Below are 15,663 nucleotides of genomic sequence, written 5' to 3'. Positions count from 1 at the left end.
GATAAGAGGTATTGCAAAAAACATTAAGATTGACTTTATAAATGTCTTTTTTCCTTTATCTCTATGTTCACAGGCCTTGAGATTGTGTGCACATACTGCTATATGAGATCTGATGACCTCACTATTTCTTATAGTTGGGTCAACTTCTTCATTCAGTCAACTCAAAATAGTCAGTAGAGGGAGTTTATTTCTTTTCCATGGAATGAACATGGTTCTTGGTCTTTCATTGGTTTCTCCCCCTACAAATCAATCTGGAAGTTTCTTCTTTCAAAGTAACATCGTTTAGGCCTTGTGATAGTCTGGTTACTTCTGGTTTCCCAATACTACATGAGCCAAGGGTTCAAGACAAGCCCCACCTTTTTGAATGAGAAGAATGAGCTTCTTATAGAAACTAAGCAATGGCCAATTTCTTACCTTTGTCTAGGACAACTCTGGTTCTTATTCATAGTTGTTAGCAAAGGGAACTGAATGGATCCATGCCAAAAATCTACTGTCACCTCTTGGTGGTCTTTGGATGCCATTATTAGATCTAAAAGTATACTATGGCAAGAAAACAAGGACACAGACACACAGATCCACACCACATGCACATAATTCCTATTCCTCAGAAGTGAATCTCTGGAAGACTCAGAGAACACAACTGATCTGCTATTTTAGAGCAAAAGAGCTACATTTTCTTTGAGCATTCCCAAAGGCTCATGATTGGCAAGAACCATTTCCACTATTTCTTGCCCAAAGGATTCAAACTGATCCCTTTAATTTGTGCAAATGATTCTATTACAAGGCAATGCAGGTAGCATGATTTAATTTCAAGAGTAAATATTATGAGTTGATAGAAATCAATTCAAAAGTGTCATACATATTGAGACTATCGGGTCAGAGTGAATTTCTTATAGGATTTATGGAAATATACAATTAAGCCTTCAGTGATCTAGTTGGGTTTTTTTTTTCTTTTTTCCTTTCTCTTCTTTTTCTTTTTTCTTTTTTTTATGGGGGGAGGTGGGGCCACACCGGCATTGCTCAGGAGTTACTCCTGGTTCTTTGCTCAGAAATCACTCCTGGCAGGCTGGGGGACCATATGGGATGCTGGGAATTAAACCTGTGTTTGTCCTGGATCAGCTGCATGCAAAGCAAACACCCTACCGCTGTGCTATCACTCTGACTCCACTCGTTTTGTTTTCCCTTTGTGGTACTGGGTTTAAACTAGGGTGTCACTGTGTGCAAGCTTTGCATGCCACAATTCCATCACACATAAAACTGCCTCTGCATTCTGGTAAACTCTGGGGTCAATAAAGCTACACCTGGTGCTATTCAATGATGTTATGATACTGGGGACTCACGGCTCTATCAAGGATACACTCTATTACTTGAGCTAACATCTTAATTCCAATTCGTTTCTTATTGTCCCTTAGAAATACATAAGTTAAACCATTTCATTCTTATTTGGAATTATTCCAAGATGATGAAGTTACCTAGAACTGAAATGAAAGAAATTCTTTATAGCAATATAGAAAGCATATAAAAACATCAATCGTTTGATCAGACTTCTCCTAAACCACTTTTTGGTGTGGTTGTAACATGGGAATGTCAGGTAAGGATATGAAATGGGCACAGAATAAGAAAGGTGAGTCAGGAGGACTTGAAAGATTAGGAAAAAGGTTGGAAAGAACTATCATTATTATAATGATTTGATCTTGGGCACCACATATCAGAGGTCTATTTCCTAATAAAGACCATGGTGCAAGGAATCAGGTAACACCAGAAAGTCAAAAAGCAAGTTGGCAGCAAGACATTGCAGTAGGAAATTCTACTCCTGAGCAGTAGTTGCTTTTAAATATCTATAGATTTGTTTCTAGCAAAAAACAAAACAAAAAAAAACGAAGGACTGAAGATATATTTCAAAGGACTGAGCACATGCTTTTCATCGAGGAAACTCGGACTCTGACCCAGGTCCCCTGAAGACTGTCAGGAGCAATCCTCAAGGATATAGTCAGGAGTAAGACCCTGAACATGAATGGGTGTGCCCTCTCCCCACAAGAAAGTAATAAAAACCACAATTCCCAACCAGAACATACTATTTGTTTTTCAAGTATTTTGAAATGCTTCCTTAAGTGATCTTCACAAGTCACAGGCTTGCAAATGTTCTGGTGGGTTAAAGTAAGACAAAACTACAAGTAGTAGTTGACAGACTTTGGAAAAACATGAACTCAATGACATTATTCCATTTACAATTGCAACTTTAATTCCATCTTGAAGGAGATAAAAAAGGGGCTTAAAACTGCTACTTTAGCTTCCACCTGGAAGATGAGGACTTTAGTAGTATCTATGGGCATTTACAAGGCACTCCTGCATCCTCAGTAGCTATGATTTTTTTAGTGGGCTTCATATATACCTTTCATAAAAAAATACTATGGGTTCCACACTGTGCAGATAAAGACATGGCAGGGAATAACATCTTTTATAAAGAGACCCAGATGACTTAATTTTCAGTGTACCCTTCCTTCTGAAGAGTAAACTGGATTTTAGGCTTTACTCTTAGGGATCATTCTTAGTGGTCTTAGTGGACCATATAAGGTGCCAAGGATCTAACCCTGTTTGGCTTCATGCAAGGCAAGCACCATATCCATTATATTATAGCTCTGATCCCGTTTTCTACTTTATATAATGCATATATATTATATGATCTGTTTCCTTTATGAAATCTAATATAACATGACTGAATTTATATTGTCTATATAATGACACTAATGATCATACATATTTTAAACAAGGCTGCAGTAAGTTACTTTCAGCAAAATGTCCAAAGAGCTGAGAACACTGATATCCATATATCTTTTAAAACTTACTGAATAAGGGATCAATAAGATACTGGTATTTTTTTTTTTTTTCGAAAAGTTTATAAGTCTCCTTGGTCAGGTTAAACTCAGGCCTAATATGGACTTGTAAATACATATGTACCTGCCTTCACACATGAGATGTTTAATGCATCAATGAGTGGGGAGAAATGATCAGCTTTATGGTTGAAATTCCCTTAGGTCCTGAGGTCCAGGATTTGCCTCAGCGTCCAATTTTGCTCATTCCATTCACCAACATAAGTATTTGAAGACTGGGAAATGGGATGAAAATGGGTGTGGGCCTCAGACATAGATCAAATACGTTTTTGACTCACATTAATTCATCATTAATTCAGTAGTGCCTATTTGGTAATCAATGTAGAAGCTTTAAGAATTCATCGGTGCATGTTGTGGTCGTGTATTTTATGTCTAAACATAATGCACCACTGAAATAAGTTCTTGCAGTTCCTTACAAAGATGTAAAACAAATAATGCATAAATGAGAGTTAAAACAGTGCCATAGAGATAGAACAATGGATATCGTGCTTGCTTTGCATGCAGTCCACCCAAGTTCAATCCCTGTCATCTCATGTGGTCCCCTGTGCACTGCCAGAAGTAATTCTTGAGTGCAGAGCCAGGTGTAACCCCCTTGTGTATCATGAGGTGTAGCTTCAAAACAACAAAAATATTTAAAAAATTCTTTTTAAAAAAGAATCTAAAAAGATAAAAAAAAGAGCAGCATTTTGTTCATTATGTATTTTCTTTTTTTGTTATTAACCTATTGTAGTTGTTGAAAACATACTTACCACTAATTCAAAACATTCTGAGAAACCCTGATTCCCTTGAAACTTAAAGTTCCAGATTTCCACATTCAAGATGGCCTCTGACAAGAATGTTATTTCATTAAATGATGCATTTACACTACATGATCAAAAGGAGATAGGTACAGAATTGGCTATTAGTAGTTAATAAAATCCAAAGGTCAAGAAATTTTCATACTTCACTTAGCACGTGTTTTATACATTTGCTATTCAAAGAAGATATCTGGAATCTCCTAGGAGAATTTTTAAAAATGGGTCAAACCTATTTTTGCCAAATGATTCCATTATGTAATAAAATCATGATTTTCATTGATCTACCATTAAAGAACTAAAATGATTTATAAGAAGGATTTATAAGGATAAGAAGGCTCAAATAATCAATGGAAGGACAGATGGGGGCTAATTCAGAGGCACTCTTGAAGACATGAAAGAGTAAATTAGAATAAACTTCCACCTTAAAATTTTTTTTCGGGGGGGGGGGGCCGGAGAGATAGCACAGCGGCGTTTGCCCTGCAAATAGTCAATCCAGGACCAAAGGTGGTTGGTTCGAATCCCGGCGTCCCATATGGTCCCCCTTGCCTGCCAGGAGCTATTTCTGAACAGATAGCCAGGAGTAACCCCTGAGTATGGCCAGGTGTGGCCCAAAACACAACAACAAAAAAATTTTTTCTGGGGGTCAGAGTGATAGCACTTTGCCTTGCAAATGACTGACCCAGGACATCCCATATGGTCAGCTCAGCCTGCCAGGAGTAATTTCTGAGTGCAGAGCCAGGAGTAACCCCTAAGCGTTGCCAGGTGTGGCCCAAGTACAAAAAAATAAAACAAAACATAGAATTTCTGGTTTAGGTAAGAATTTTCTCATAATGTTCCTATAACTGCAGCTCAGGACTTTAGGAGCCTTAATTGTAATTTTCAACCTTTTATACACCTGCAAGAGCAGTGAAAATACATGGAAATAATTCTCAGACAGGTAAGGCAGAAATAAGCAACACTGTTTATACTGAAGACCAGTATATGATTTAAGAATCATTGGAAATCTGTCCTAAAATCAAACCTGGAAACAAGATAGGAGTACCAAGGTCCATATGCCTTAACCAAATTATTCATTCCATTGTAAGAGATGATTTTGCATACACAGTTACACAGAAAAATAAGAAGTAATAACTTATCTTAGAATAAACACTCATCAACCAAAGTGAAACACTGGTTCAGAGATAAACTAAAAAAAATCACTGTTGGCAGCTCTTGTGCCAATTAAGTTTACTTTTCAGGCACTGCTCAGGGGTTACTCCTGATTCTGTGTTCAAGGGATCATATGGAATGCCGGGACTGAAACTGGGGCAGCAGTATGCAAGGCTAATGCCCTACCTGCTGTACTATCTCTCTAGTCCCTTAAGTTTTAACTTTTTAACCTGGACATTCAAAAGAGAAAAAAGTGAAAAAAATCTTGAGAAGACAAAGGCTACATTTTATAGCCTGAGAACTCTGAACTTCAAATTTAAAGACAACTAGAACTCACCAAGTGTACTACAGTTTGGCATTCAGGCTTGATTCTTGGATGTATTTCCAATAATTCTTAAATCATGAATCTGGTTTGATAAGCAGCTTTCTCAACTTTTCCAGCTAATGAAGAAATCATTAACATTTGTTACAAAGCACAGCCAGCTTTCAAATTGAAACTCTGTGCAGCAACTCTTTTTATTAAGAGGTACTTCTCAGCCAGAAATCTTCTCATTGAGAAGTTTCCGTTTAAGGCACTAATAATAAAGGGTATGAAAACAGGTAGGAATAAGTCAGATATTTCCACAAACAGAAGACACTTCAAGAACACAAATCAGTCCTCTAATCTGGCCAACTCTAACAAGTAAAGAGAATAGAGGTTTTTCATGGCTAGCAGATTCAACTCTTCCATTTCCCCAAACTTATTTACATGTCTTCTACTTAATTCCCTTGAGGCAACAAAGAATGATGGTTTGTTTGAAAAACAAACAAACCAAATAAATCTAGTTTAGGACCTGGTCTTATGATTAATTCCATAAAGATGGTATATAGCATGATCAGATCTAAGATTATTGAGTACTTCTTAAAATGAGTCAGAGCCAGTGGGATTGAACTGTAATGAGGTGCTCTTCTATACTGGATAGAGGGAAAAATGCAAAAGGGTAATCAATTTTTTCACGACCAGGCATATGAAATATATTAAATACAAAATCTAGAGGAAAAATATTTACTTTGAATCCTCATTTTCAGTAAGGTTTTCCTACAGCTTCCAATGAGTTCACTTTTGCTGTCACATTGAATAAAATCAGGTTCAAGTCATGAGATAAATGCCAGTAAGTGAGTGATTGTGGAGGTAGGCATGGTAGGACAGGGTTTACTGAACGGGAAAAGGCTCCCTAGGCATGAGTGCAAGTGAACATGGGAACACTCATGTGTGGACACAGACACACATCATCTGTGCACAGACTGATTTTCAAAGCATGGATGTAGGGAAGGTTCAACACTATTAGACATGAATACACACATCACAACTGTTTGCAGTTATCTGTAGGAAAGGATTTGAAATACACTGCACCCCACAGACACTCATGTACGAGGACCAATCTTGCCAATACAGACTTAGAAATGAACCCAGAGAATCCTTCCAAGACTGCTGGTTTTACAGGAATGATTCAGAGTTGCAGGATTACACACCTCCTAGTGATGTGCAGGACTTTAACCTTGCACTTTGTTCCAGACACATCATCCCCTTTTCAAAGTTTTAAACCAAGTCCTAGATTCATCAATCTTAATTCATCAATAGGCATGACTTAACACAGCTTCAGGAATTAAAATAGCCCCTTTGGGGTTTGAAGTATTTCTGGATTTTAACATTATGTGGGGGTGAGAGGGGAATGCAGGAAGGAAAGGATTCTGGATAAAGGTGCAGATGGAAATGCCCAAAAGTTTAAAAATCAATATAAACAACAAAAAATGAGTTTAACTGAAAGGGATTCAACCAAAGAGAACTGAGTTTGTGACAGACAAGGTTTTGCTCTGATTCAGGGTATTAAAAATAATTGATCTACTTCTTCTAAGGAAGGCTCAGCTGGGAGTGGTACTAAGGACAGAGTAGGAACAGAGGACTAAGGCTCAGGTGTTGCTCCTAAGGTTTCTGCTTGCCTGATTTGGAAGGGAAGGGTGCCAAAGCAAAAGGATCAGCAGCTGGCAGCTCCGTAGTCCGGGAAGAAAGGGATGTGATGGAAACAGAGCCAGCTATTGACTGCTTGTTGGTTTGCGAGACAATTTTGTAGGCAGCAATGGGCTGGGCTTCTGGACTTGGCTCATCTTCTGGGCTATAGTGACGGGAATATTTGGATAAAGACTGGGGGAGGAATGGTTTGCCCATCATAGGGCCTGATGCAGCTTCTTTCTGGGGCTGAGGTCCTTTGTTTCTGTCATTCAGATGGCCTGCAGATTCTAAGGAGGGGCCCCGGGAAGAGATGTTGTCAAGATGGTCTGCTGTCTGGTGGGAATGGGAGGGGACATTAGACGGTTGGACAAAGCCAGCCACGGAATACTGAGCTCGGGCTGCAGTGAACGCAGCTCTCTCAAGGTCTGACAGCAGTGGGGCATCATCTGTCTGGCTGAGGCGGCTGGCCTGCACCAGCAGCTCTTGAGGGATGCTCTGGGCAATGCCAAACTCCTCAACACTTTTCTTCTTGGTAAAAGGTGCTCGCAAAAACACATCGGCCTCCTCTGGCTGGGAAGCAGCCACACTGCCCTTGGTGACAAATGGGGCTTTGGAGAATATGTCCATATCATCAGCTGGAATCCGTGTGCTCCTAAATGGAGCAGTGGCAAACACATCAGGCTCACCAAGCCCATCAGTGGAGAGTGGTGTGAGGGTCAGGAACTGATTCTTTCCGTCACCTTGGCCTCCCTTGGCTGACTCAATGGAGACTTCTGGATGTGAGAATGGGGTGATGCCTTCAGGCTTCCCCTGCACAGGAGGCCTGCAGCTCTCCTCCTCTTCTTCAGACTCCATGAGGAGAGGTCGAGAGCCGCTGCAGTCTAGCATGTCCCCCTCTAGGTCAGTGCCTTCCTCTTCACTGCTATGAAATGAGCTGTTGCCTGAAGGGTCATCTCGGGCCAAGTAGTCGGATTCAGAATTGTTCTGGGTTTTCATGTCAGATACTCTGGATGGGTCTGGATACAGGGCAAGGCCTTTAATGCTTGCTGATTCTTTAAAGTGCTTTACAGTTATTACAGGACAGGGGTTGGGTTCTCTCTGGAGACCTAGAAAAGCACAAAATGCAGAATTAATGGCTGAGTCAGCACGACTCTCCTTGGCACATGTAATGGTCAATCCATGGCAGAGACATTGTGGGGTCAAATGATAAGATGTTGAAACACGGAGAAGGGGACAAACAGAAAAATAAAAGTCAGGCAAGAAAACTGACACAAAGTGGAACACAACCAATCACTGGAACATGAGAGCACAATGTGAAAGAAAGGCGATGAAGATGTTAAGCATACAGACATTCAGCAGAACTAGGGAATACTCCTACTTGCGGGGCCAGGCACTGACACCTGCTCTACCTGGCACTGGCTTGTGATGGAATGAAAACAAACCCACTCATCTCCATAGAGAGCACAACAAGTCTGGATTATGTAGAAATGCCATCTGGGGACAAACTCAATTCAGTGCCCAACTTGTGGTCATCTGCTCCACACGGCCCGTGTCTGAGAACAGACCTGCTCCCTACCCCTTGAGAAGCAGCAGAATGTGGTCGGGTCGCTTGATACATGCATACTGACTTGATGATGCACATCATAAGCACTGCTCAGAGAGTGCAAGAGTGCCCCAATTTCAAGTGCTGAAGGCACTTTCTAAGTATCAGATCACCTTCATCTGGAGTTGTCCTGGAATTGTTTTCAATCTTCTAAGGTAGCAAAGCTCTCCTCTGCTTAAATGAATCCTTTATACATTTCTTTAAGCAGTAGGAGTACATGGCATGGGTAATTACAGAAGTATTTGCAAATTCTAATAGGTTAAACTATTTCTAGGTAGAGGGGCCTCAGGTTGCACTGGCTTTAAAATCAAATAGACAATTATCAGAATGCAAGAGAGCTTACCTTCCAAGAAATATTAGCAGGTTAGAAGTATGTCATTGGGCACATGTTAGCAAGAGGGCAGGAAAAAGGCATATGTAACTAAGCAAGAAGAATCCAGAGAGAGGGTGGTTGGGGAAGAGGAATAATTTCATCTTGGGTTTCCCAACCCACCACAGTCTGAGAACTAGGTGCAATGATTGGGAGTCTAGAGTTCTCTCGAGCCCCTCCCCATCTTATTCTCTCCCCTCCTAACCATTAGCTAATAGAAACATCGGTTAAAAAATTATCCCCTGCTAACATTTTACGTTTGAATTAAGCACGCAGCACACAACAGAGGCAGCATCAAAATCAGTTTATTGGGAAACCAGTCACTTTTAGAGACATTACATTGTAAAGAGATGTAGAGAGAGCTGAACATTTTAGAAGATACTGTACAAAAATACTATGTTTCTCTGAATCCTATAACTTTTTAGCAGTGCTTTTCTTTTAGACAGTTCTGACCTTAAATATTGTTTTTAGAACAAAAAAAAGGTGGGTTTCCCCTCATTTTATTTCATTCATTAATACTCTGGATGCATTCAGTGAATTCCAAATTAAGAGTCTTTAAGTTAAATTCTGTACTAATGCCAAAGGCCTTCTGAATAGTATGTGAAGATATGATTTTGAAGAGGATACATTTTTCCTTGCAATACATCTTTAATATACACACCTATGTGGTGGTTAATAAATTATTAGTTTGCTGAAAGGAAATAAATAGAACACCTTCTCCCTTGCAAAATCTGTGCGAAGACATAATCCTAATCTTTCAGGTAAGCATTAGATCTGTCACAGTGATTCTAGGAGAAAACAAAGTGAAACAGGGGCAGGGGGTGCAGGAGGGAGAGTTTTCCAAAATAAGATTTGCCAAGCAAAGCAGTAGGTAAGATCTTCTGGGCTCTTTTCTAACACAGCAGCAGTTGAACGGAGTTTTCAGTTGCCAAATCTAAGGCACAATTTCTTGTCTTCCAAAACTATCTCAAAAGTTGAAGTTATTCAAGCTGGTTCCATGGGAGAGGAAAACATCTCACGAGAACAAAGTAGTGGTAATTTTAAGTCAAACCAATGACCAACTCTGGCATTATATAAATAAATAATGAAATGAGCACTAGTTTGACAGAAGCATTAAAGTGTTGGGGAGGGGATTTAATTTAATTCGTCAAACCAATTCATGTGTATAGCCTGCCAAAAAGCAGCTGCCTACAGAACCAGGGCACCTTAGATGCCAGTAGTTAGATTACATTTCAAGAAATGCAAAGTAGCAAGTAGGGGGTGCCATCATCAGAGCTGGACAGGATGGAGAAACATGCTTAACCTATCAAAATTATTATTGTGAAAAAGTGGGTTCTTGATCAAGTCAACTGGAAATCTGTCAACTCAGAACATATCTATGACCTGGGTGGGGGATGGGATGGGAAAATCATACTTGAAATTCCAACAACTTTTAAAATTCACAAAGTCACAAAGATACTATAACATCAAGTTTGAAGGGAAAACGTGTCTCCTGTCCTTCAAAACAAGGCCAGACCTATTTCAGATCTCTTTCAGCAGGAATCTGCTTTGCAGGATTGGAAAAGTACATTTAAAGGATTCTCCTGAGATGGCCAAGTCTCTCAACCTTTCCATTCTTTTTAGAGGAAGTGCTGTGTGACCGAGGCAGAGAACAACCACCCTGTGCAACTCTCCAAGACTGGCACTCTGGAGACCAAAGGAATGCCGGTGGAATATGGGGAAAGCGCAGACATCCACTTTCCTCTCAGGAAATTTGGTGGTGGCAGCACAAGAAACAAAGTAGTCAAGAGAAGGACGAAGATTCTAAATAACTAGTAAACAGAAGATAGACATTAAATCGTTGTTTGGCAGTTAGACGTCTTATACTTTTCTCCTTTTGGGGGTAGGTGCGGTGAGAAATAGACTGTGTTCAAGTAGGGAAAAACATGAGTATTTTTTAGGGTTGAATATCTTTCATATAACACAGAGATGTACGAGGCTTGTATTTGTCAAAGAACATGTTTCCTGCTTACCTAGTAATGAAGGGTTTTAGCTGTCTATTTCATCTGCCCTTTGGCCTAGTTTCTTTGGTAACCAATGCCCATGAAAGGAAGATGCCTTGCGGACCTCAGAGCTCAGTCAAGTTACTCCTAGCATGGGGGAGATTTTGTGGAGGAGGCTTAAGCCTTGGGACCAGGCCAAGTAGGTCTTTTTCCTTATTGTGAAGCATATCTTATTCTAATTCCCTCATGGGTTCTCTTTGTTTTGATGGTAACATGCAATGTCAATGAGGAAGCTGAAAACACAGTTCTTCTTTCTCTAGCTGATCTTGGACTATGTGACAATTCTAACTAGGGATCATTCCATTTTTGGTCTATTTTGAGGCTCCATATAATGTAGTATAGAGCTCACGTGCTTCAGGGAAAAAAAAAGTTGCAAAAATGTATACAATAACTTGGGCAACTAACTATTTTAACTTTAAAAGCAACCAAAAGTGCTAAATGATTTAAAATAGGTTTTACTCTGGAAATTTTATCCAATATTAAGAGCAGAGCTCATCAGTGTGCTTTAAAAAAAAAAAATCAAAGTCTAAAGATGTTGAATAGATATCAAAAAAATTGGAATTTTTAATTCCCCACAACAAAAGCTTGGATAACAACCACAGAGAATATTGAGGACATAATGCTTATCAAAAAGTAACTGCAATGTAGATTTGGGGAGTATTAAGAAATCTCAGAGTTAGGAAATAGAAAGGCAAACATCTTTCTTTCTTTTCTTTTTTTTTGGGGGGGGGGGGAAGGGCCACACCCATTTGATGCTCAGGGGTTACTCCTGGCTACGTTGCTCTCAGAAATTGCCCCTGGCTTGGGGGGAACCCATATGGGACACCGGGGGATCAAACCATGGTCTTTTTTGGCTAGCGCTTGCAAGGCAGACACCTTACCTCTAGCGCCACCTCTCAGGCCCCAGCAAACATCTTTTCATAAGAAATCCAAAAATTCTGGAGCCGAAGAGATAGTTAACATGAATAGGATTTGCCTTGTTAATTGGGCTGACCGGGATCTATCCCCAGCATCTCATTATGGTCTCTTGACTGCCACGAGTGATTTCTGAGTGCAGGGCCAGGGATTAACAGTATTAACACCTGAGCACTATTGGGTATGGCCTCCCAAAAATATACCTCCAGAAATTCAGCACCACCCAAAATCCATATATTCTTGGAGCCAAATCGAGGTATCAAGAAATAGTATGTCCATACTAATAACTTCGCATGACATTTTTGTTTGGATTATCAAGCTTAAGTTCTACCATATATTGTACAGTTGCATTAAAACTCCATGACTGGAGGAATATAGGGATTAATTGATGGGAGCCAACACACACTAATGATGCGGTGCCTCTCCAGCCAATGGGACAAGCAAATGAGAGCTCTGAGTAAAAAATGCTGTTCCAGGAGCTGGAGCAGTCTGCCTTTCAAAGCACTAGCCTAGGATGGACTGCAATTTCAGTCCCCTAGCGTCCCTATGATCCCCAAGCCACAAGTGATTTCTGAGCACATTGCCAGGAGTAACCGTGAGAGTCACCGAATGTGGCCAAAAAAAAAAAAAAGTGCTATTCTAGGGGCCAGAGAGGGTCTTACAGGGGGGAAGGTGTTTCGCCTTACACATAGCCAGCTCGAGTTTAATAATTCCTTCACAGATCCAGAAGTAAACCCTGAGCACTGCAGTGTCTTCAAAAAAACAAGCAAACAAATAAAACAAAACCTGCTGCTGCCAAAACATTTAAAAAACCTTTAATCAAATTGTCCTAGGCATAGTAAAGATGAATTATAGAGGGTAGCTGCAAATTAAGGGTCCCTTTTATAACCTGTTTCTAGTTATAGTGAATATAGGTTCACAGAGTTTTGCTCTCTCTGTCAGGTGAAACCAGGGTAGCTGTGACTCAATAAAATGTCCTGAGTGTGTTGTTCGTGTTCCTGCACTATCCTCTGAATAAGTACTTCTTGTCACTCTACAATGTGTTTAAATGCTTTGGGCAAAAATGAGCTTTCAATTTAAGAAAATAGTGACTACTTAAGTTAGTTACATCTCTGAACATCAGTCATGCTCCTGTTTGAACAGACAAGTCTTTATTCCTTTGTACGTTCACAGAAGAAATTTGCTTACAGGTTTGTTTTTTATACAATATTGTGTAGCAAGGTTCAAATTTCACATTTTTTTATTCTGAATAAGATAGCCTATGGATCTCTCTTTGCTTTCTCTTATGGGGACAATAGGAAAAAAGACCTGGGACAAATAGACATTCCTGTGACAGGGGCTGTGCAATATGGCAAAATGAGCTACTGACAGGAAAAGGGCAAGAAACTACAGCCAAGTGGGAACCCCAAGAAATATATTTCATCCTAGAAACGACCACAATTTTGATAACTGCACAAGTTCAGCATTACCCACAGAACCTCCTGCCTCCACCTCAGCAAAAAGAAACCCAGGAGAAACAAAATAGTATCTTATTACAGTCGATCTGAACTGGAAACCATCTGGGATTCATTTTGAAGGAAGAAACCCAAGCATATCCAAATTCAGAAACATGAGTAGTGTAGAGAAGAAAACAGCTAACTTTGTATTAGCAAAATTACAGTCTCAAAAGAGAAAAATATAACTTTTCTAGCAGTATCTAGACTCTTTCAATGAAGGTTCCATTTTAAATATCCTCATGAGCATTTTTAAGTTCTATCTAGCAGTCTTTAATTTGCTTAAGTCAATACTGTGGACAATCCTGTCATTTTTATCCCTAAGCTCTAAGTTAGTGGCTAAAGGATCATGATAATCATATACAGAACATGAAAATAAAGGCTCTATAAGACATAGATAAATATCATGAGATCTTAGCTTTGGTCCAAGGTACTTATAGTGTATATTTATTCAACTCAACTCTGAGATTAGACCCCAAAGTCTCCTTCTTCCCACAGCAATGTTAAAGGGAAGTTAGGATCCTGATCTGGTATATGTTAGTTTGAGGCAAAATGATCAATTTTCTGTTGGAACAGTAGGAAAAATATTTAAAGCAAAAGTGATATTTCATCCTGAGAAAAGCAAGGTCTTTTCTTGGATTGGCTCTCATTAATGGTAATTTTAGTTCTGTGATACAAATTCAGGAAGAGCCAACTCCAATATTAAGTGACATCAGATATGTGACAGTCTCTTTCAGAGGTATTTTTAAATCCGTATTTTTCAGTTTTCAATAATGTTTAAGAGATTAAAATCACAGAAATTCCCTTATTGAAAGCAATAAGGAAATTATGGCTAATCATTGCCACTTTCCATCGCAGGGCTCTGTCAATTATTCTTTCTATCATCTTAAAAAGTAACTGCTTTCATTTTAGGAGAGTGATTTTGGATTTTTTAAAACAACTAAATATTACTCAGACCCATAAGAAATAGAAAAAATATAACAAAAAGAGAAAATAAAAATATATTTTCAGATGCATATGATTTTCATATACCTTATCATTTCCTTAATGTTATTTCCAGGCAGAAGAGTTTCAAAAGGAACTTAAATAGTGGCAGCATCATTAGAGTAAGTATTAGCGTTCCAAGTAAAACCAGATGCCTTCGAAGGAAATAACACTCAGCTGAATGTCAAAATTCGGATATGACAGCTAAAGGACTCATTATTCATAATCAGATTTAGAATAGTCCATTTAAGCCTTATCTTCTCTGGGCCTCTGTTTTTAAAAAAATATTGGGATTCAAATTTGATGATCTAGTTGACCAAATATGCAAAGGAGGGAAATGCCTGCTCTGTATTGTTTTCTGTTATAGCCATATAGTTGAAACAAAAGAATAGTAGGAGCATATGCTTACATTTGCCAATTTTTAAAATGGCAGATCGTTGATTATGCATTTTAAGGAAGTCTTATGTATCTGAAGAAATCTAAAATCTGCTGTTGTTTTTTTAAGGGAGTTATAAAATAGAATTCAAAACAAAAGAACATGTTGGGTGGGGGGGCGTGAGGGAGAGAGTAAAAGAAGAAAAATCTTTATCTGAACTTTTGCAATAATTTAAGCTCCCACTTAATCTAGAAAGAGTAACTTGGTTAGTAAAAGCCACTATAACTCTCTAAAAATTCTCAGAATACTGCTACAATAATACTAAGAACTAAAGAAAATAAATGAAGAACATCAGGATTACCTAAATCCCTCATAGTCCTTCCTAGGCATAATATATATGTTAATATATATTTATTAACTGAAAAACTCTATAAATATTAAAGATGATCTATTCCAAACACTTCCTTAAATAAATAAGGAGTATTTGCTATGAGGTGTAACTTGGCCATGGCTGGCCATGGTCAAAATGGAATTCCTGGTGGCCCCTCTCAAGGACCTCTTCTCTAACCACCTTTCCCCAGGCCACCTCTTGAAAAGTTAAGCAAATGGAGTAGAAATGGATCTGGAGGATCCCTCTTGGAACTCAATGACTAGTTTCATAGATCTAAACCTTATCAGCACACCACACTCATCTCAAGCAAATAAGGGGAAAATGCTATACACCAAGTCTCTCAGCACACATTGCTCAATTGTATCCCATCACAGAAAAGTATCTTTCCCCTTTGAGGAACTACTGCTGAAGAATTAACCCAATAAACTCATGTCATTATCTCTCCTCCAGCTTCTATCCAGTATCTGGCTACTATTTCATTAACTAACTCCATTTAGATTTATCGGGAAAGAAGACTAGATGATATATCTCAATGTATTTAGAGACAACTATTTTCTAAACTGTAGTTTCATGGTTTTAATTAAAGAAACTAAATATTTCATTATATTTTTAACACTTATGAAAAAATTAAAATGGAAAACATAGGCATAAATATTATTTTA

At 38.9% G+C, this 15,663-nt stretch overlaps 1 protein-coding gene across 1 annotated transcript; it reads right to left on the bottom strand.

The window, feature by feature from the left end:
- Positions 1-5,909: 5,909 nt before the first annotated feature.
- Positions 5,910-10,589, bottom strand: LOC126024642 (uncharacterized protein FLJ45252-like). Its single transcript, XM_049785083.1, has 2 exons — positions 8,774-10,589; positions 5,910-7,933 (listed from the first exon to the last, which is right to left on the bottom strand). The coding sequence occupies exon 2, from the start codon at positions 7,821-7,823 to the stop codon at positions 6,801-6,803; it is 1,023 nt and encodes a 340-aa protein (XP_049641040.1). The 5' UTR covers positions 7,824-7,933; positions 8,774-10,589; the 3' UTR covers positions 5,910-6,800.
- Between the last annotated feature and the right edge of the window lie 5,074 nt (positions 10,590-15,663).

This window comes from Suncus etruscus, chromosome 12 (genome assembly GCF_024139225.1).
Source record: "Suncus etruscus isolate mSunEtr1 chromosome 12, mSunEtr1.pri.cur, whole genome shotgun sequence".
NCBI classification, from domain to species: domain Eukaryota; kingdom Metazoa; phylum Chordata; class Mammalia; order Eulipotyphla; family Soricidae; genus Suncus; species Suncus etruscus.
The sequence above is the reverse complement of the archived record's forward strand: the minus strand, read 5'-3'. Positions and strand labels throughout refer to the sequence as shown.